This window comes from Branchiostoma lanceolatum, chromosome 7 (genome assembly GCF_035083965.1).
Source record: "Branchiostoma lanceolatum isolate klBraLanc5 chromosome 7, klBraLanc5.hap2, whole genome shotgun sequence".
Lineage (NCBI taxonomy): Eukaryota > Metazoa > Chordata > Leptocardii > Amphioxiformes > Branchiostomatidae > Branchiostoma > Branchiostoma lanceolatum.
The window spans coordinates 2,838,933-2,861,386 of record NC_089728.1 but is presented as its reverse complement, the minus strand read 5'-3'; the positions used below and the strand labels follow the sequence as shown (position 1 = coordinate 2,861,386).

At 40.4% G+C, this 22,454-nt stretch overlaps 2 protein-coding genes across 7 annotated transcripts; one reads left to right on the top strand and one right to left on the bottom strand.

The window, feature by feature from the left end:
• Nucleotides 1-1,123: 1,123 nt before the first annotated feature.
• LOC136438552 (cilia- and flagella-associated protein 263-like) lies at nucleotides 1,124-6,801 on the bottom strand. The gene is made up of 9 exons (XM_066433385.1): nucleotides 6,603-6,801; nucleotides 5,779-5,937; nucleotides 5,074-5,227; nucleotides 4,379-4,534; nucleotides 3,872-3,952; nucleotides 3,226-3,381; nucleotides 2,625-2,732; nucleotides 1,993-2,148; nucleotides 1,124-1,251 (listed from the first exon to the last, which is right to left on the bottom strand). The coding sequence occupies exons 1-9, from the start codon at nucleotides 6,710-6,712 to the stop codon at nucleotides 1,153-1,155; spliced, it is 1,179 nt and encodes a 392-aa protein (XP_066289482.1). The 5' UTR covers nucleotides 6,713-6,801; the 3' UTR covers nucleotides 1,124-1,152.
• A 332-nt stretch (nucleotides 6,802-7,133) lies between these two features.
• LOC136438551 (casein kinase II subunit alpha) lies at nucleotides 7,134-21,105 on the top strand. Of its 6 annotated transcripts, none has more exons than XM_066433384.1 (12): nucleotides 7,134-7,721; nucleotides 8,855-8,966; nucleotides 9,906-10,007; nucleotides 11,382-11,432; nucleotides 12,150-12,209; nucleotides 12,870-12,953; nucleotides 13,416-13,526; nucleotides 15,384-15,485; nucleotides 15,863-15,963; nucleotides 16,334-16,482; nucleotides 17,112-17,198; nucleotides 20,817-21,105. In XM_066433384.1, exons 1-12 carry the CDS (start codon nucleotides 7,627-7,629, stop codon nucleotides 20,864-20,866), a joined length of 1,104 nt encoding a protein of 367 aa, XP_066289481.1. In that variant the 5' UTR covers nucleotides 7,134-7,626; the 3' UTR covers nucleotides 20,867-21,105. The 6 variants fall into 6 exon arrangements, with proteins under 6 accessions (XP_066289481.1, XP_066289480.1, XP_066289478.1 ...); XM_066433383.1 differs by having other exon boundaries at nucleotides 13,416-13,541; XM_066433381.1 differs by lacking the exons at nucleotides 11,382-11,432; nucleotides 20,817-21,105 and adding exons at nucleotides 11,516-11,566; nucleotides 18,868-19,004.
• The last annotated feature ends 1,349 nt before the right edge of the window (nucleotides 21,106-22,454 follow it).

Below are 22,454 nucleotides of genomic sequence, written 5' to 3'. Positions count from 1 at the left end.
CTTTCGTTGTTTAAAAAACATCTAGTGAAATTAGTACGTCCCTCTTTCCATTCACATTTTAGTCATGGCCCCCGGTACACTTGCGCCCTCCTCACACGCCTTCGCACCGGCACGTGCAGTCTTAACCTAAGTTTATTTACACGCAACTTAGCAACAAGTCCAGCCTGCACTTGCGGATGTCGAAGCGAAAGCGTTGTTCATTATCTTTTGTACTGCCCTATATACAACCAACAAAGACTCAACCTTCTGGGCAACCTACGGAACCTTTTAGCCCCTATTCTTGATATCGATACTTTGTCTGATCAAGCCTTCATTTATTTATTATTAAGAGGTTCATCCTTTGTTTCGTATGGTTTCAACTGTAACATTTTAGGCTTGACTCAGCACTATATTTTGACAAGCAGACGTTTTAAAACTTAGTTCAGGTATATTGATATATTCATTGTTTGTTTGTTAGCTTGTTTGTATTGGACGACCCAATTGCTGTTTCTTATTGCTATTGTACTTGTCTATGTAACTTGTATCTTTTTTTCCAGAGGTGATGTTTAATATTAGCTTTAGCTAGAGTACATCACCTCTGTGTCCTGTATATTCTTCTGTTGTTTAATAAAAAAAACAAAAAAAAACAAAAAAACAATGGTATGCATTGTGCCTTATGTACAAGTAAGAGATACCAACAACTTTCATCTATTGACAGCATTAGTATGACTATTTGATGATCATTTACATCAAGGAATATTTACAGCTGATACTGACTTTATGTACAACCAAATATTTGTAACCAAGAAATCCTCTTCACCGTTGTTCTCAATAAATCTGCTTATTATGAATTTCATTTTGTCTGAGTCGTCCCTTATGGTATTTATACTAAAGCACAATCATGTGATTGTGTTTATGGAAGTCAAAGTAAGTTGGATGTTTCAACATTATTAATAGTGCAAAATACAAGTGCAACTGAATTCCCCAGTACCACAAGTAAGAATGCAAATAAAGGTTGTCTACAAGACAACTATCATATATAACTCTCTCCTGGTGCCCTTACTACTGATACTCAGGGCAATAAAGGCAACAGAGCAACTCCCGAAACTTGTCTGTGGAGAAAAAAATAAGATTGTGTACCATGTTGTATCATATCATATATGGACACCCTAACTACTGATACTGTGCCTCTAGAGGCTGCTTCCAGGGGCTGATGTGCTGACTCGCCATCTGCATCTGGTACCAGGTCTTCTTATGGGTCTTCAGGGCCATCTGGAACCAGGACAAAATACATGGCATGTTTAATAAAACATTCAGAACAAGCTATCTGCCACCAAAAAATTAAGACCATAGCACGTCCAGGTCAAAAATACAAAAACGGAAGTTCTGCTGCAGTACCAAGGTCACATAAGAGGGGGCCAAATCTACCTTGAATTTCGGATTCCCAACAACTGCCTACGTACCAAATATCATTGTAATCCATCAAGAGGTTCTTGAGTTATGCTGACTATAGTACACAAACACAAACAGAAACACACACAGACACACCCAAGACTACATCTCCATTTTTCATGGAGATAACAATCAGATATATTCAAACATAAACATAAGAAACAAGCGTAAAAGCACATTCCCATCCAATACCACCTGGTCTTTTGTAAGGTAGAATTAATCTCACAGAGGTGCTGTAAGTTGATTCAACTTTGCAGGGACTTAATTTCGTGGTAGCAGGGGAAATGAGGCATTCAGTAGTAAGTCCAATTCTTGTGTTGGAAATTACAGTTAAAATTTGTTTCAGAATGATTTCTACCAACACAGATTAACTTTCAAGCTAAGGCATTCATAGTGTTTTATTCAAGTTTGCAGTTAAAACAACCGTTGTTACACAATGCAAGACAGAGAACATGTCTTTGGTGTAATGAATTTGCAGTGATAGCTAACTGTAAAAACTGCGAACAGAAAACCACTACAAATATTCAACAAATAACACTAGTACAGGTTTGAAGTGCTTACCTCGGCAATTTCCACCTTCCTCTCCCAGCTTTTGACGGTTTTCTGGAGCTCATAGAGATCGGCCTTGTCTTGTACGTAGTCCAGGACGTCTGGCACACGATAGTCGGCTAGCTGAGTACGGTACTTCTTGTTCTCTTTTTCTGCCTTTGACCTCTCCTAATAAGGAAGCAATAGAGCATTGTACTTGAACAATAGATTCTTACATGGTTGGAACAAAGGATAGATTTACTACAAGGGATATGTTTGTTCAAATCCTTCAAGTATAACAGCTTCCCATGATGACAATCACAGTAAAATATAATTCCTAACAAGAGCAAGGAAATTTGAAAGAAGATGATAGGGTCAAAAGAGCGGGTTGATGGTACAATAATCTTACAGTAGATCTCATCAACAGTTCCCTAGTACACGACATGATATTTATAACAGTAACACAGTGTCTACAATTTTCAACAGAGGTTGTTCTCAATTGAGGAAATCTTGGATGGATTATGTTAAAAAGCCTGAAAACATGTGAAGACTAGCCAACTGCTGCCCACCTGTGTCAGGGACCATTGTAGCAGTATAATCAGATCATCATCATCATCTTAATCTAAAAACTGGATACTACGACTACTTAGAGTTCCCCAGCTTACCTCCTCCACAGAGTTTGTCTCAGCGTCGATCCTGGTCAGCATGTCCTGTCTGGAGGTGATCTCTGACTTCAGCCGCTCGGACTCCGATGTCAGGGTGTTCAGCTTTTTCTGGGGAGAAAATTTTCCAGTGAAGTCAGTTGTGTGGTCACAGCCACTGACATACGATGATCTTTCAAGATTACCAAGCAACACATTTGATGTCTACAATTTTGGTATTCAACATTTTAAAGCAAAATAAAGTCGAAATTGCTGAAGAAGACCACACAGGGAGCTGATAAAATCTGGTCTATATAGACAGGTGGTCACTATAGACAGGACGTAAGGCTTTCAATTGTTTAGCGTTAGTTTAGTTAACACCAGTTTTAAGATTGTTAATGGTACGAAAAATTACGGAGGAATCATGATAATACACAAGCTCAGATGTAATCAGAAGAATACATTGCAAAATGTACACACAAAGCAAAGCTGAAAACAAACAAACTGACTAGACAGACAAATCTGATATGACACTCCAAACCATGATACACAAGCTTAGATCTACAAGAAATACACTACAAAATGTACAACGGCTGATAAAAAAAAACTCATATGTAGAACTGACCTTATAAGAGTTGAGAACCTGCATGGTGTTCCCTGCCATGAGCTTGAGCCTGAGCAGATCCTGATTCCGCTCGTCGATGCGCTCCAGGTACTGGGCATTCTCAATCTTCAGCTGCTGGAAGTCCACCTCGTGAAGCACCTCACCCATCTCCTCTTTCTGTCAGGGAAGGATGGAAAGGAACTGAGTTACCCTCATCCAAAATTTCCAAAAGAAAGGCTCACTGCAGTTCTTTAAAATAGCTGCTAGGGGGCCAAACCTACACCACTTACTGCATGTCCCAAGAACTATTGACCACTCAAACATCACAACTATAGCATGTCAGAACACGAAATATAAAATCGGAAGTTCCGATGCAAGAAAGTGAGTCATATTGGATGATAGTGCAAAGAAAATGTGACATTATGAATGGGGCATACTAATGCTTTTTGAGGGTGAAATTGTGGTCATACAACTTGTTACAAGCTACAGTTCTGACTGTGGCCTGGCATGGTCAGTAGTGGACAATCTGAATTTTCCACTTATGGCATAATCTGCTTTCAATGGTTAGAGTAAGGGTACATACTAAAGGTTGGGTGTAAAAAGAAAAGACACCTGGGTTGACTTGGCTGTGTTGTGTACACTATTTACTGATTTGAAAATGACATACCTGCTTTAACTGGAGTTGCAGCTTTCTCTTCTGTACTTTTAGGGATGAATTCTTGAGGCGCAGTTTTTCTATCAATGTGTCCTGAGGAAGAAAAATGTGACACCACATGTAAACTACTGGCAATGTACATGTCATTAGCATTGACAGGTATAAATTTCAAGGATACCTGAATTCACAATTATGGCAGAGCTTGGACAAAGTCAGCCAACAACAATCAAGTAACCTCCAATAACATCAATCTGCTGGGTTACCTAAATCAGCCACTTAGAAAAACAGTGTGTTTGAGAGATTTCTAGTGCAACACCCCCAGGTATGCATGGTTTAGATACACAGAAGTGCATTATACTGAGGGACATTAACATTGGATATCTCTCTAGATGCATTTTGTTAGGGTGGCGGCTATATGTGACCCGGCAAAATTACGTTACTGTAGTACACATTACACCAAGAAACTCATCCAAACAGTAAAAGACACATATAACAAGATTGTTAAGTAGTGTATCTTACCTTAGCTCTTATTCTGTCGTCAAAGTATCTGGTAGCTCTCTCTCCGACAACCTTCCCAGTGCGAGGGTTGACGCCTCCCTTCAGTATGTCCCTCTCAAACTCGTAGGAAGACTTTTTGATCTCCGAGAGTCTGGTGTCACCCTCCTCTATATGTGCCTGGTGGGGACATACTTCATGAGCATTGCCAACTTACAACACAACAAACTGTTAACACTTGTATGTCCGTGAAGGCTATATATACAAAATATTAAAAAAAAATATCCAGTTGCTAGATTTATCTTGCATTTCTGTACCAAGGATGTACCAAACAGAAATAATTAAGATGGAGTCACAAACGAACAAAAAATTGGCCTTTTACCAGTATGTTTTAAAAACATTTCATAATTTCATAGGTGATGCATGCAGCTTAGAATTATAGAAATTAGCTACCATTTATTTCAAAAGCTTTTAAATACTGTAATTCTTGTTCTTGTTTCTTTCACGGTAACTTTCTGTTCACGGTTCTCACAGGCACCGCTGTACCGTGAACTTATCATTACCGTGTTGTAATTATTAATTTTCCTTGCACCGTGAAATTTTGCTACCGTGAAGATAAAGTGAATTACAGTGACCAATTGTAATAAAATGGACAAAGAATGCCAGAAAACTTACTTTCCTTTAATGTATAAAACTGAATCTAACAATGGTGAACTGACCTTATGGTTATCTAGGACTTTCTCTGACTCCTCCTTGAACTTGTCAATGTCCTCTCTGAGCTCCTCCAGCTCCCTCTGCGCGATGTCGCACTTCTGTTCCGCCGACAGCTTCAGCAGACGCTCGATGGTCCCGCTCTTGGACTTGGATCTTCTCCTGTGGATGGAGAGAAGGACTTGATGGTTTAACAAATTTTTATGGGGTCATTCTTAATGGCTGCAATATTCTAAGAATTTAACTTTTCAAAGTAGTTGTCTTGTCCCAACTGTTGAATTTGTAGTATTACTGGTCATTTCTAGAAATAACACGAACAGCCCGCAGATATAAACTGGCACCAGTGACAATGTGTATGTGGGAGCACATGCACATTTCTATGTAATTACCAGGGAAACTGGGTGTCTTCTGTATTTTCCAAGCAGAGGTTTTGGTCGGGTGGGGTAGTAGTGGCCATTTTTTTTTACGTTGGCCTCCCGTAATGGAAGGCCAACGTAAAAAACCCCGGCCACTACTACCCCACCCGACCAAAACCTCTGCTTGGAAAATATGTCTTCTGGGAATCCCTTTCAAAATGATGGTGTCTAAACTATTTTATTTCATTTATTTATTCATTTGTTTTCTTAATAGTGGATGGCATCCAAAAGACTGCCTTGACACCCTGCTAGCTACAGAGAATCCTTTGCGACAAAAACATCCCTTCCCCTTCTCACCTGCCGACAGTGCGGAGGTCCTGCATGGATGTGCTGGGCGTGGCTGTGACAGGTGTGCTGGTGGACGCCAGGCTGGAGTGGCCACCATCTTTGGGCTCCACCCTCTTCAGGAACTTCTCAAACATCTCCGTTTCCGTCTGTAACACATCGTTGGATTGTCTGGAAAGGAAAATGACACATTGTTCATGTTATGACACTTTTATTTGCATAAAAGGTATTTAAATTCGTGGTGTTTTAATTTCACTGTAGTGAGAAAATGGAGTGTTTTCCGTGGTTTTTAGTTCATGCTTTAAACAATGTGGTTAAGTGGGCAGAAGACAGAACAAGAATTTTTCGGGGTGGTTTAAGTTTGCGCATTTACAGTAGTTGGTATGGTTTTCCTCTTGTAACAAACTTACAGCTGATTCAACAAGTGACATTTAGTGGGGAAGGGGGCAAGGTTACATGTGGTAGACTGTTATTTTCACGCAATGCTGGTGTCTTCATATTAATTTTTGTCATAACTTAAATTTGGATAGTCTTGCCAAGGAGCTTGGTCTTTCCTTGAGTTTGTGTTACTTGAAATACGTCTAATTGAATTCTGCTTCAATTTCAAGGCTGTCATCAACGTTAACAGTGATTTTGATATCATGTCTTCTCTACTAACAACTCTATGGCAATCTGAGGCAGCCACATACAACATAAATATGGTGTGTTCCTGTGAGTTGACAAGTTGCGTCAAAACAAAGAGAGGAAGAGGACCATAACACAGTCGACACTTGAGGACCTATAATATCGATTCAGCCAACAAAACTGTGCAAAGGAAACCTGTAAAAAGAACTTACAGTGTGTCCTCTACCAGTTGGTAGAGTCTTTCGTCCGACAGTTCGCTGAGAGGGTCAGTATCGGGCTGTGTTTCGGTGTCCTGTGTGGTGACACTCTCTGTGTCCGCCATGATTGCCGAGATGTGATTCTGTAGGTCTGGCTCCGGTTGCTAGGCGGCAAGATCGTCCCCAGAGTACCGAGGCGCCCGTGTGGTTTCCATATGGGGAGCTGGGACCCCTGGGACCGAGATCAAGATTAAACCATTTTTAAAGTTTAATGGGAACCATTGATGTCTTTTATTTTACTTTATGAGAATGATTACATCATAAATGCGTATTCTATTATTTATCATGTCAATATTTAATACTAAGATAATCTATTTTAGAATTATTTTCTGAAATGTATGATTATAGACATAACAATTATAGATATTACATCCGATGATATACCTATTGATTTATAGTACGGTCCATAGCTCAGACGTTCCCAACCACGCAAAATCGCGCGAGATAGAATCTATATCAATGTTGCCTAGAGGGGGGATGTCAATAGTCCGGGATTGCGAGGTAATCTTCAGGCGAGGTCGACGGTGCGGCGGGCTCGCGAAGGCGGCCATCTTTTGTTGGGTGTTTAATCGTAAAGCACCGTTGTTTCAAGGCAAAAATCTCATCCTTTGCGACTTCCCGTGGGACCTTAAGCACCCTGGTGGTTAGAAAATGTACTGACCTGTACGTTCGACCGAACTGTGGTGTGTAGCGATCGACAAAAGTTAATTTCTGAGGGACTGAATCGTGTCGGCAGTGAAGCCTGTATCCGCCGCACCAAGAAAGAACAAGGAATGTGCATAGTTCATGCGTTCAGACCGACATTGCCTTCATTTTTAGGTTTCCTCGGTACCTCTAGGACAAGATTTGGGTGTCATCTCGTCTTGCAGTTCGAGCGTCACTCTGTTGCGGGTGGTTGAAGAAGAGCAAGTGGTTACTGGGACACCAAAAAAGGCCAACAACTGTGGCTGATTTTGTTCTGTTGAGGGAAGGTTCCAATATGGCTGTCCCGAGTCGCGCGCGCGTGTACGCAGATGTGAACACACACAGACCGAGGGAGTACTGGGACTACGAGTCCCATGTCATTGAGTGGGGGTAAGCCACATTTTGAAACGATCTTCCTACGTAGACAGATTTACATAAGGATGTGCATTCACGTACCTTAAATATTTTAAGGAAAACTTTTAGTACCATGGACAGAGATGACAAAGTGCATCTCTTCACATGACTCTGTCTTTAGCAGTTTGTAAATGATGTACAACATAACACAGCGATATTTTATTAGTACTCTATATTAAATACGGTATATAGTGTATTATGTACATGTTAAGACTTTTAGAAAATGAATCAGTGCTGCAGGATCTGATGTCACAAATTTTGCCCCCCTCCCCACGTGTGACAGATGTGCAAAGAACAACGGTTTTTTTTATCACCTGCATCTACATTGCGTAAATAATAATGATATTTTCAGTACATTGTACTTGAGTTCATATCAGTATAGTCCAAGGATGACGTTTGTTGAATGATGGAAGTCATGTAAAATTAGTATTGCTGACACATGTTCTAAGGATGAATCACAGAATATAAAATAGAAATTGGCAAGATGCGAGAGTTCAAGTGCCCTGAATGTTTGATTGTAACAGCAGGTCACTCTGGAGGAGAACAACTTTGCTGCAGTGATTTAGAGATGAAGAAATCACAGTTTGTAGTTAATCCTGGTCGCATCTTCAATTGCTAGTTCTTCATGTAGGTTTCACCCAGATAAATTTATGATATTGAGCTGCAGATAGTGATGTGATAGTGCATCCATTTTGATGGGTATGCCTTACTTGCATATCTAGTACATAACCATATTATCACCAGCAAATGGCAGCTGTCAAAGGTCCAATTGGGTAATTTGAATACAGCTTCAAAAGGAGCTCAAATATGAATGCAAGATTGTTCTGCTGTCATGTAGCTACTGTAATTCAGTTCATGTATATACAGTTCAAACATTACTGTAATCAAACATTGACTTTAGAAATTAGATATGAGCTGAGGATGAAAATGGGTATCATTTCTCCAGCAAATCAGGAGTACTCGGTGGTACTTGTCTTCTTAAAACTAATACTACAAAAGTAGTACAATAGAAGCATAACAACTGGATATTTGAGGAATTATTACTTGCTTCAACTGTGGTATGTACGGTATTTAGGATTAAAAAACATTTCTTTTCCTTTTGTATCCAGACAACAGGATGATTATCAGATTGTGCGCAAGCTGGGCAGAGGCAAGTACAGTGAAGTGTTTGAGGGGATCAACATAACCAACAATGAAAAGTGTGTCATCAAAATCCTCAAGGTATGACACTTATTTTCATCATTGAACCCAACAATACTAGTACTGTTGTAGCTATGGACACAATAACTGGAATACGGTTGCTTCATTCAATCTAATTGTTGTCACTTTGATATATGTAAAGATCTTAGTTAAAGAAGAAGGTAATTTTATACATTGTTTTATGATTGTTACTTCGTAACATCCTCGTCCACCAGGGCCTTTCCGCTCTACGTTACATCGCTCGCGGAAAAGGCCCTGGTAACACGGGATGGCATCCATGGTTTTTGCAGGTCGACGAGACTTGCTGATGAATAATTAATGAGGTAATCCTTATTTGGGACAAACGGCAGTTGTAGCTAATGAATAGTTAATGAGCTAACCCTTATTTGGGACAAACGGCAGTTGTAGCTTATAAATAATTAATGAGCTAGCCGTAACACGTAACCTGATTGGTTGATAGCTTCCCAGCGTTCTTTGCGCGTTTGCTTCCGATGAGTGGAAGCAAATGGGTTTTAACCCCTCTGATTGGCTGAAGCTGTTTTGGAGGCTCGACCTGCAAAAACCATGGATGCCATCCCGTGTTACCAGGGCCTTTTCCGCGAGCGATGTAACGTAGAGCGGAAAGGCCCTGGTGGACGAGGATGCTTCGTAACGGAATGTAAAGCAAGGCTTATGCTAGCCAAGTAAGATTTTAGATATGTGATCTGGATGGAAACATTGTTATTGTTACCCAAGTTACATGTTTTGAATGAAATGGTTTAAATAAGCAGTAAGTAAAAGATAATTGTCTATATTTGAATTGCAACTTACAGTATTACAATAAGATAAAGTAGAAAACAAGGTAAACAGTAGAATAAGTAACAATGAACTCTAACATGTTGTGTTGCTGTGTGAATGCAGGAGAGACAGCGAAATTCCCGTAGGTTTTTAGAGCGTGTCTGTTTCCTTTGTTTCCTCCAGCCCGTGAAGAAAAAGAAGATCAAGAGGGAAATCAAAATCCTGGAGAATCTCCGAGGAGGCACAAACATCATTACCCTGCTAGCTGTAGTTAAAGACCCAGTGGTGAGTACCTGCTTTGCATCTTAGTTTTTCTTACATCTTCAAAATTTCTTCATAACATAAGCCTTCATCTGTGCTTTATTCACAGGGTTCTCCCCAGAAAATTAAGGCAAGGTGGTGCCGTAGCTGTGGGCAGAGTGAAACATGACTGGAACAACAACAAAAATTGATGAATTTTCATAGCTCTGAAAGGCATGCTCTGCGTGAAAGCTATGCGGCATATGCCTGGTTCAAACAATCAAACAAATCTGCCTTGCAGGTACTAGTATTCAAAAGACAGCAGGTACAGCTGTGGTAGCTGGATTCTGGGCTATGAAAATTTATAAGATATTTGATTTAGGCCAAGTTTTTCCCTTCCCTGAGCTAGAATTTTCAATTTGAAAAGCAAAATAATTTGAAAATTGACCTGTTGCTGAGATTGTAACATTTTGATGCGGCGCCTTCATTCCATCGCTCTAAGGGAGAGCCCTACGGTTAACAGCGTCCTTCCCAACATAAATCCCAGCCCTGTAAGGAATACAAGTTGTTGCCAACATGGCTTGTGACTTCCACATGATTGAGTACCGAGATGTTCTGCATGATAAGTGATGTGTTTGAAGCATGTCTTCTTAAAAGGATATTTTCATGTTCCATCAATGTGTTATTCCTGCTTTATGTGGTGCTTGTATCTAGTAGATCCCTATTCATTCTTCGTCCGGTAGTGTCTACAAGATGACAACTGTTTTTGATATAGATCCTGTTTTTTTGTTGTATGTAAATGAAATGATGTTATTGTACTGTTGCTTATGTGCTGTTTGTCTTCATGTTGTACCAATCCTCTGTGATTTTGATTTTAATATCCAGTGTTCACAATTTTGTTATCTTTTGACCATTCCATTGCCTTCGTGTTAGGGATGCATACCCAAACGCTGAACAGAATCTGGACTCATAATAAAGTTTATGTTCAGGTAAAAAAAAACTAAACTCAGTGATTCGAATCCGAACCTGATCCTGAATTTGAGTTTAAGTAAACGTCCCTAAACTGCAGCAAAAGTCAAGTGAATCGGTGTGAAGAGTACACTACATTACAATTACTTACAGAGATCACTTGTACTGTTGGGTCAGTGAATAAACCAAACAAGTTTATTTCAATTTGCAGTTATGCCGTGTCTTTAATAGTAGTCTCTGTGTTAAAGAGTCTTCGACTTGATTTAGCAAAGTTGCCCATGTTATGCCGTTATGACATTATTCAAATATGCCATGGGTTCAGGTTGGATTTGAATCTGGACCTGAACCTGAATGTGGGTCTAGGTATGCATCCCTAATTCGTGTCCCTTGCACCTGCTCCTACATTGATGTACGTCATATTGACTGTTGCCTTTGTTTTCTTTGTTCTAGTCGAGAACGCCAGCATTAATATTTGAGTATGTTAATAACACAGACTTTAGGGTAAGTATTTCCTACTCTTGTGCAGGCTATACACATTGGTTCAAGCCAACATTAAGCCACGATTCTTTCTTTTTATTCTCTAGTCGAGGACACCCGCTTTAATATTTGAGTATGTAAATAATACTGATTTTAAGGTGAGTTAGCATTTAGTGTTGTATTCTAGAGTAGTTGATTAAGCACTTGTCAAGTTGTCGTCATGGCAAAGGGTAAGATGCACCTGGTTATTGGATTTTAAATCATTAATATCAACTTTGCTTTGTGGAATATCTGTGCCCTTTGTGTCACAACCAAGCAAATATAGCGAGGATGATATACTTACAGACCAGGGCTGCCCCAGGACCCGTCCGACTGTTGCAGGACGGAAATCTGATTGTTGAGACGGACAAAAATTTCACCCATTTCTTCCGAAATACATGTATCTGATCTTCATCACATGAAATTAAATCTTCATCACATAAATTTGATGAAAATGTGTTTTACTAATGTCCTCGTTCAAGGTGTTTTACTAAGCTTGAAATGACAGATTTGGTAACAATCTTCCATAAAGTAAAGCTGGAGACATGCCTGGACTTTGCCAACGACGGCTGTTTAACTATATATATGCGATACACAGCAACAATTACACCGTAAGAAACATATTGGAGACTTATTCTTAGATCAGTATAGCCGTGTATGCAAGTATGACAAGTAATGTGGTACTTTTCAATTTTTTTACAGCAATTATACCAAACATTAACCGACTACGACATCAGATACTACTTGTATGAGCTCCTGAAGGTAAGATGCTAAATTACTAAACACGTTCTAAATGCACATCTCACCAGATGAATTGCAACAATTTGTTATCTATTCAGGCAAATTTTTGGGAGACAAGTGAAAGACATGTACAGACTAGCAAACGTAAACATGACCCAAATACTTTAAAACGCCATAGGCAATGCAGGCTATCATGTAACTGTTGCCCAGGACTGTAGTATCTTGGTCTCACATACAGTAGCAGTGTGCATAATCAAGTGGTTAGAGACCCTGTGTCTGGATCTAGATCTAGATTTAAATCCCAGGAAAATATGTTGTACACTACTGGAAAGCGTTGCAGTTCTAAGGCCATGGTCTACTGTTTATTGTACTTTTGAAAAAATCTGTGGGGAATTTCCCTAGTTTAGTGAACCTGTACATAATGTCTGTCTTCTCTGTCAAGACCATTGGAAGATAAGCTCTTCAGTGAGCTAGAGCTGGTTTGATATCTTTCCCTTTTACTTATATGCACATTTTAATTCTTATTTACTATACCAGTTCCCTAGTATGGTAAACCTGTAAATACTGTAGCATAGCTCTCTTCTCTGTCAGGACCAGTGGAAGAGTAGCTCTTCGGCGGGCTGAGCTTGGTCCAGATCTCTTACCCTTTTACTTACGTGCGCATCTTGTTTGGTATTCCAGGCCCTGGACTACTGTCACAGCATGGGGATCATGCACAGAGATGTCAAACCTCACAACGTCATGATAGATCACGAAAACAGAAAGGTGAGGAAGAAACGTTTTTGTGGGTGAAGGTGATCCAGCATTAGTCTAGTCCTCAAGAAGAAGGATTGCTGAATATTGTCTTTAATATCAATAGTTACTGACGCAGTGTGGATTTGTGTAACCCTTGATTTAGTACCATTGGAATATCATGAAAAATGTAAATGTATGACTGGAAAGATAACAAAACACCAAAAGCGTTTTAGGATCTGTGTTTATCATCTCTGAAATTCGTTGAGCGCTCTGTCAAATTTTAGGTCGCAGCGCAGCCGTAGCGAGATCGCCGTCTTAGTGGAAGGGGGCATGAGAGTTCTCCAGTCTCAAAAAATTGGACTCAACGAAATATTCTACTGACTTATTCAGACAGCTGAAGAAGACTGAGCTGTCGCAAATTCCGGTGAATGCGATTTTTAAGTCGGAGAAATAATTCCTTCATCAACTTGATGTATGTTTGTATGTATCTAGCTGCGGCTGATTGACTGGGGTCTGGCTGAGTTCTACCACCCCGGGCAGGAGTACAACGTGAGAGTAGCCTCCCGCTACTTCAAGGGCCCAGAGCTGCTGGTGGACTACCAGGTGAGTTGTGACAGGGTATGTAAGACGATCTTTGTCATCCGCAGGGCCTCCGCCCCTCACTGCTGCGTAGTGGAAGAAAGGCCACTGACTCCACGAAGAGCGAAACTTGTAGTCTGACTAGATCACGCTTCTAGCAGCTCTTCCGCTGGTCAGGCCCCTACTTGTAGAAGCTTTGATGGCCGACACCTCTATGTCAGGAGAACTGTCAACATCTTAAACCTGTTAATTTGTGTGTCGCACAGTCTGACAAAAATTTGCCCATATCAGCACTGTGCTGATATGGGCAAATTTGTGTCAGATTGAGAACTGTCTGTTACAATGGTGATGGAGGTGGGACGGCTGGTTTCCATAGTGATAAAGAATCCTGAGCTCTTATTGGACTGATTTTCACAGTGATAAAGAATCTTGAGCTCCTGTTGGTTGTCCTGGGAATGGTTCTCTAGAGTTAAAGGTGAATAATAAAGAGAGACTTGAAGGGCACCTGTAGTGCTAGCGCCAATGGGAATTGACTGCACTGTGATTCTAGCCTGGGTGCCATCCTATCTAGTTTACCGGGGGCCCCTTACTCACTCCCTCACAGATAGCAAGTATGGAAGCCCCAGTAAAACAGACAGGATGGCACCCAGGCTAGTGCGATTCCTGTAGTCATGTTCATTTTAGTTGCACTTAAAAAAAAGCTAAATTTAGAGTTTTGAAATAATGGTGGTATGGTGTTCTATAAGTATGTAATGGAGAGATTACATTGTTTGGTCCAAACGGCATGGAAGCGACGTGTTATTGTTAATGGGTGGGCCGACTCATCATAGTCTCTCTTCGTAGTCAAGGGCTAAAATGCAAGGAGCTTACAATTGTTTTTTTAGAAAAAATTAATGTAGGTGCAATGCAGACCAACCTAGAAAAGTAGGCCAATCCAATTAGTCTGTGTAGCAGGGCATCTGAGTGCAAGGTTGCTGTAGGAAAAGGCTTTCACGTGTAATTGTCTTCTTTCATGATGATGATTTTAGACAGAGAAATCCATCCATGTCTCTCAATAAACACAATTAGTCACAGTGATAGGCTACCAGAGCCAACTGAGAAATTAGGTTAGTAGTTATGGGGCAAACATGTTCATGGCCTATGCGGCATCTTACTTGCATACTAATGTTTGGAAGAGTAGAGTGAACTTAGTCTTGGCTAGATGCTTGTAAAGGTGATGGTGATGAATATTTGCTGGTGATGTTGGTGTAAGTTGTGTAAAGATGTGGGCTTGCAAGTAGAGCTGTGTACCCTAACTCTGGACCTGAATAATTGTTTAGGTACCTGTCTGGACCTGTACATATCTGTATCTGTATCAATATAGCCGGTATAACCGCCATTCGGCGTAACACACCAGCTTAGCAGGCACGCGGCGCGGCAGCAGCTGGTTATATTACACCGAACGACCTGTCACGTCTAACCTTCGCATATCTAACTGCATGCATGCATGCATATGATGTAACCTTACCTGTACCTGAACAAACTAAAACACTAGTGCCTTGGTACCAGTGGACACTGTTGTTTAGACTAAAGATAGGCAAATCCTTTGCCAGAGATGACAATTTTGTCAACCTTGCACTTGAAAAAAAAAAAAAAATTGTAATTGCATTTTTCCGAGGTAAATCCTCAAACAAAGATGACAATTTACCACAAAAAAACACAACATTTGGCTACATGTTTAACTGTCAGATAATTGACCAAAGCTGTTTAGATCCAGGTCCGGACCTGTACCTAGACCACTGTACCTGTACCTGAAATCCACCACCCTACTTGCAAGGATGCTGAGGTGTAGCTAGCATCACTGTAACGGAACTGCGTTAACGTTATGTCATTTCTCCCCAGCAATATGACTACTCGTTGGACATGTGGAGTCTAGGGTGTATGCTGGCCAGTATGATATTCCGGAAGGAGCCCTTCTTCCACGGACATGACAACTATGATCAGGTAAACTGGAACTTCATTACCTTCGCTTGAAACAACTGTAGTTATGCCATGCAAGAAAGAGCACATGTTTGTGAACATAGATTTACAACAAATATTTCATGATTTATAATACCTGTCCTTCTACTCATTCAGTGAGATTTTTCACATTCTTGGACTTAATTTTGCTTTGTTAGAAAATCGCAGTCCTGTCAAGTACAGAGTAAGACAGAAGAAAGCCTTTACAATGGGATGAGTTTGTTGTGAGAGCTCACCACAAAATCCACTGCAAATATGTTGGGATTTACAGTAAATATACAAGGTGATGGTAGATTTTACCATTCTTTGAAAGTTGTATGTAGTTTACAGCACTGACCAGACTTGTATTTTCTGTATTTCAGTTGGTCCGCATTGCCAAAGTTCTTGGAACAGAAGATCTATACAAGTATCTGGACAAGTATCAGATAGACCTAGACCCAAGGTTCAATGACATACTTGGAAGGTACGTCTTCACTTGTTTGCTTGATTAAGATGTCACAAGACACTCAATGCTTTGTCTTGTTCAACTGCTCAGCTGAAAGTTCATCTCTGTTGATAGAAATTATTGTTGGCAAGGACCCTGCTGCATTGAGCCTTGCATATATGTAGATATTACTAACACATTTAATTCGCTTGTCTTGTCTTGTGCACACACAGTATCAGTTATCTACGTTCCAAAGTGTATTTTACCTTATCTGTACCGGTCACCTGTTTTGTAACTAACACTTGTACATGCGCAAATTGCCAATAATCACGTTTTTACAAGGCTTAGCAGAAGTGGAGAAGAAGAAGAAGAAGAAAAACTGAACTTGTCATTTCTGTTCTCCTGACAGACATTCTAAAAAGCGGTGGGAAAGGTTTGTGCACAGCGAGAACCAGCACCTGGTGAGCCCTGAAGCGCTGGACTTCCTGGACAAACTGCTGCGCTACGACCACCAGGAGAGATTAACTGCACGGGAGGCCATGGAGCATCCATACTTCTGTGAGTGTGATGCTGGATCTCGATAGTAAATTAAGTCATCATGTACACGAAGTAAAGGTAAAGCAGTCATCCTCAATTGAGGTGAAGCATGATGCTTTTTCAAGTAGCTAGTGGTAGTGTAATGTGGCCTTGCTACGGCTTGTGTTTTTGGCCAAGCACACCGGGTCACGCCTACTCTTCTCAAAAAGTGTGTTGGGTTCTTTTAGATTAAAGGGTATCAAACTGAAGAAAAAGGAACTTAAAACATATGCACCTTTACAGTTGTTGAAAATGGTGTCCAGGACTGATAAACCGAAGGAGACACAAAAGACTGTTATGTTTCGTAGAAGGAGAGGTTTCTGTTCCAGCTAAAAACATGCACTACGGGTGCTCTTGGTCTTATGTCTGTCACATAGATAAGTGGACAGTGTGGTTAGGGACATCAGTGACAGTGGCATCTACTCCTTAATCCATCGCTACCCTCTTCATAACACATTAGGTTGCAAGAATTCTTACACTTGGCATCTGTGAACCATTGATATAGACACTGATATGTAGTACAACATAGAGCTTTGTCAAGTTTGTGGCTGTTGGTCAACATCGCACGTGTAGAAATGAATTGTTTGTTTCCATCTCTCCATTTCTGCCAGACCCAGTGGTGAAGGAGCAGGGTCGAATGCAATCGTCCAGCCTGGCCGTCAGTTCCCCAACTCCAAACGCTTCACAGATGGTTCCAGGTACGTACAGCAACACGTGGTAGAAGCTAGACTTGTATGGGAACTGATCAATGAATAAATCTTGCATCGTGATTTATAACAACTAATACAGGTCAGGCTTTTAGCTAGGATTTATAGACAGGACGTCCAAAAATTTAGCCCGAGTGTCATCCTGTTTCAGTTCCAGGCTCTGCCTTCACCAAACAAGGCAGAGCCTGGAACTGAAACAGGATGACACTCAGGCTACCAAAAATTGGAGGGAGGGGACAGTTGCAACCAGACTTCCCCAATGGGCTCTATGGATTAATGATTACCTGGTAGCTCTGCATGTCAATCAATTTGCATGCTGTCCCAGTGTCTGGTATGAGGGAAAAATAACAGTGGGCAGTGTGTTTTGGGGGAACACATGTACATGTTTGTATGTAATTACTAGGGAAGCATGGTATCCTCTGGGCATCCCCTGCAAAAGGAGGGCGTCTGATTTCTTTGTTTTCTTAGTGTAGGGCTTCCAGAAAACACCCTGACACCCTGCTAGCTAATAGCCTGACATATATAGGTGTTCAATCATGGACTAAGATGAATATTGGAGACTTCATTTGCATGCCAGGAAGGACCTTAACTGTCATACAATAGTTTTTGTAGTCCAGGATTGTCAGTTTTTGCAAATCATCATGGATGATAATTTGGTTGTATACAGAATCAAATGATCTATTTTAGACCCATAGGCAATAAAGAAACCAAAAATCAAGATACTTAAGTTGTAAAAGTTTTAACAAAATGGATATACTTTTTTATTGAAAATGAATGGGAAGAAATGAAAACATCTGTCACAAGCTTTGTACCAAGGTTTTATATTTTTTCTCGTCTGTTGTAGAAAAGCCCTTAAATGTAAGTTACACATTTTTTTTCTGTGGAATATCTGATTTGCCAGCTTTCTGTGACGACCACCTTTTACACTCGGGAACAAGAAAGGCTAAACTTTTGGCCAACTTCTGAAAAGTCACATCCACTTTGTGAAGATAATGATAATGTTCGGTACACATGTATTTCGTTGACGTGACCACAAAGCAGTTTAAAAGGGCGGTGTTTAGCATCTAGTAAACATACTGCAAAAAAAGTCGCCTTTGTTAACAGTTTAAAAAGATTTCTGTGCCTTGAGTACCATAGGCGTCCTGAGTCGTTCGGTACTTTAGTACATGTAGTTGGAGAAGCCTAGGCTCTATTGGTACTGGGCTCGAAATACAACCTGCACATGTAATTTAGAGCTACGTGTATGCAGGTTTTTTTTTTAATGTCTACCTGCACCAGGGTTAGTTAGAGTTAGGACAGTAAAGAAAACAAGTGGTGCAGGTAAAATTTGTTGGGTACAGTCGAACCTGTACAAGTGACCACCTCTACATAAAGACCACCTCTACATAAAGACCACCTGTCCATTTTTTTTGGTCCCTCAGATAATTCTTCCCATTGACACAAGCATTAAAGTAAGAATCCTGTCTATAGTGACCACCTGTCCACATAGACCAGATTTTATCTGACTGTTGAGTGGTCTTCTTGAGCAGGTTTGACTGTAGTTTTAAAGCTTACCTGCACCGTTACCAAGGTATGCAGAGAGACGTATTTCGAGCCCCGGGGTGTATTAACCATTGAGAAGCCTACATGCTTCTAAACTACAGTACTTCTTGTACTGCAGGAGGCAACTCGTCCTATCCAGGCGTTGCTGCCACCAACTCCATGCTGATTCCGGGCTCCCCCGTGATATCATCTGCGCCGCTGAGCAACTCTGTGCCCCCCGTTGTCACGTCCCCAACACCCACCCAACCATAGACAGGTGCTGCAACCCCTCCCCCTCCTCAGCCACTCTCTCCATCCCACTGTGTAGTGCTGCGTACCTAAAACGTTCAGGTCCAGGGATTCAGGTCCGGACTTACGAGGCTGGACCTGAACCCATGGCACTTAATAGTGCTGGATACCTTAACTCAGGTTCAGCTTCAGCTTCAGGTCTAGAGGTTCAGGTCTGGACTTTCTTAAAGTTACAAGTCCGGACATGAACACATAACACATGTGTGCCAGAAATACTTTTTTTTTTTGGTTACATGTAAAATTGCATCTGAAAAATAATCAAACAAAATTATATACTGTCATTAGTAAACACAAAAGCTCAGTGATAAGCAATGTTTTTGTCGTTTTCCAGCGCAAATTGAAGGTTTTAGATGGTTTAGAACAACAAGGAGAATATAAGAGAGATATAAGTCTGGAACTGGTTCCTTACGTTTAGCTTTAAAAAAAACTGAATCTGAATGTTTTTATCCAGATCTGATGTACAGGTACGCAGCACTACCACTTAGTTTTACCTCAAATTCACACCTCCAATAATAGTTTGCATGTGACGTTTTGGTTGTAACTGGAAAATTTTTAACTTTTCACATTTCTGTTCCCAAATGTTGATTTGGCTGCTTAAGGGTTCCTTGAATCTGTCTATGACGGTGTTGGGTTCTAATAACTGGATCAGTTTCAATCCTCTTCCAATCCCAATAACCCCTTACTTCTAATAAACAGAACCTTTTTTTCTTACAATCATATGATCAAATATCTTGTTTTTCCTTCAGTTGTTTTATGAAATCCAAGCCTAGATATTAATTAAACTGTTTGAAACATTTTCTTTCAAAGTAACATGCCTTAAAATGTTTTCACATATGTTTAATTCCTCAGCTTCTAGCAGGTTTGTTTACAGGATAAGGATTATTGTAGATATCAGAAAATCTACCACCCTTAAAAATTTTAATTAGTTAAATTGTAGGTAACACTACCTTTAATAATACACTACTTTGGTGCAAAAAGGTTAAGGTACCATCTTTTCAAGCGTCTCTGTTCTTGTTGTACAGCTTTCGTGTGCCCACATGGAGAAAATGTAAACTCTAACATGCCTAACATTGATAAAAGTTTGTTGTACCAAAATGACATTGTAGACCCAAGCCACCAAAGGGTAAATTGAAAGACTGGTGGTTTTAAAGAGAGCAGATAAACTGTTCTTTGTGCCTAGCTGTCTGTTGTTGCACTGTTTTCACCTTTAATGAAGTTTATAGTGGTAATATTTCTTGACAATCCTACAAATGTGCTAATATTGTGTGTATCTAACAGTAGTATACACAACGGAATTACTAAGTAGCATTTCTGAGATCTTTCTGACATCATCAACTGTTGTATCTCAATTTGCCATCCTGAATGATGCCATGTCCTTAACGCTCAGCTCAAAAACTTTCTGCTTAACCAATGCAAATTTGCTGGCATATCTTAAACTGTGTGAGACTCATTTGCAGATAAAGTATACATTTGAGTGATCCAAACTTGCATAATAGAGACCACAAGTTGTGTTTTCAGTAGTTTCTTGCATTAGAACCCCAGTTATCAGTCTGTGAAACAATGTGTTTAACATTTTCTCTTCTTGGTGTGTATTCACTCATCCAATGGTCAGACAGACGCAGTAACCACCCTTGAAGGGTCTGAAACATTTGTTAGATATATAGATATAAACTTTACTGTCACACTAAGAGTACAGGTCCTTCTGTTTAATGTTTAAGATGCTGAAAGGTTGCCACTGTTGAATAACCAACCCTCTCCCTCTTCTTTTTGTCATTGCAGAAAGCAAGTATGCTAAGCTGACCCATCCAGGAGTGAGATTGGTAACTTAACCGACCCTCTGTCGATGCTTTTCTACCGCAACGTCTGCTCCCGACAAGTTCGTTGTTGAGACATGGAATATACTGTACATGCAGAAGGATCTGTTCTATTCGATTACAGCTGGTTTGGCGAACAACATGGAGAAAGAGAGAAGAGAACTTTACGAGGAGAGAACACGTCACTTTTTAGATGAGACAGTCGCATGCAGGAGGAATAAAAACAAAACAAAAAACTTCAACAACCCGTTCAATGCTTGCAATTCTACCTTGCTTGTTACATAATAAAGGCGACTTTTCTGTGTTGCCGCCTCCTAGGATGAACCGGTCAAGTCATGAGAAAATAAAATTGACTCAACTTTGAACGTGGGAACTAGCCCTAGAGGTTTCTGTACATATGTGTGCTGCAGGACTAACCTGCATACGGCTGGGATATACAATATTGATACCAGAACCCGCGTCATAAACTTCTAGCCCAATAAACGATTCCGTATACTCCTATGTTTGTGAGAAAGTTCCGACCCTTTCCTGGGTTGCAAGCCTTGCAGCATGTGTCCTGTCTGCGTTCTTTCAAAGACTTTGGTAGGAACAAATTTGAGAATGTGACAACTGTTTGCTTTTTGCGTTAGATGAAAAGAGGTTTAGGTGGCATGTAGCTTCGCCAGGCTTAAAGATTCGGACCTCTTTTCCTTCATGTTAATCATTTCACTGTCAGAGATTATATAGATGTACTTGGGCTGACTTTTCATTAAAGTGATGTACTACCGGAGAGACACGAAGAGTGAACAACATTGATCCATGTACTGGGATGGTAGGAAACGGAGTGTTGCATGCATGACGGAGAAATTGTTTTTAGGTCCAGTTTTTGTCATGCATGGAAGTACAGTGCAAGCCTTGCTTTGCTACAAGATGCAGTAGAAATGAGCTTTGTGTTGTTTGCCCTACCATGATATTTGCATAGCAATTTTGTTACTGTAGTGGCATCCTTGTGGCCATATGTTATTGTTTTTGTATTATCATTAGTGTGTACGACGGGTGATTCCTTCCTCTACTTTTTGTTGTATCTCATCTGGCTGATTGTTAATTATGCTTCTGTGTAGGTAGCATCAAACGGTAGACTTCATTCAGTCCATTCATGGGTGTACTTTTTACTGATTCGCTGGGGGGAACAAGACTGCTGAGGATAGTTGTAGTTGCTACGTTGGTTATAACCTGCGCTTGGTTGTAACTTGCTTCTTGGTGGGTTTTGAATTTCATGCTCAATTTGCAGACCCAAGAATTAGGAGGAAAACTCTGTTTCAGTTGTTAGACAGTCATGTTTATTTGTTTTTTTCCGGGGATAGAAGTACGAGATAGTACCAGGCTCCACCAAAGTCATGAGAACAGACTGTTACAATGCAGTGCATTAATATTGTCCAACTATGCATAAAGTTCAAATTTCAGGCTCTTGGACACTCAGTAGTGCGTGTTGATGTCCTAAAATTCTTATTTATGGGCGTTTCCTTGAATTTCCCTTGGCCAACATACATAGAACTGAAGTTTGTATTCGGTGTTGACTGTCGAGTAAAAATGGCATGTCAACACAAAAAAACTTGTCAAGTTT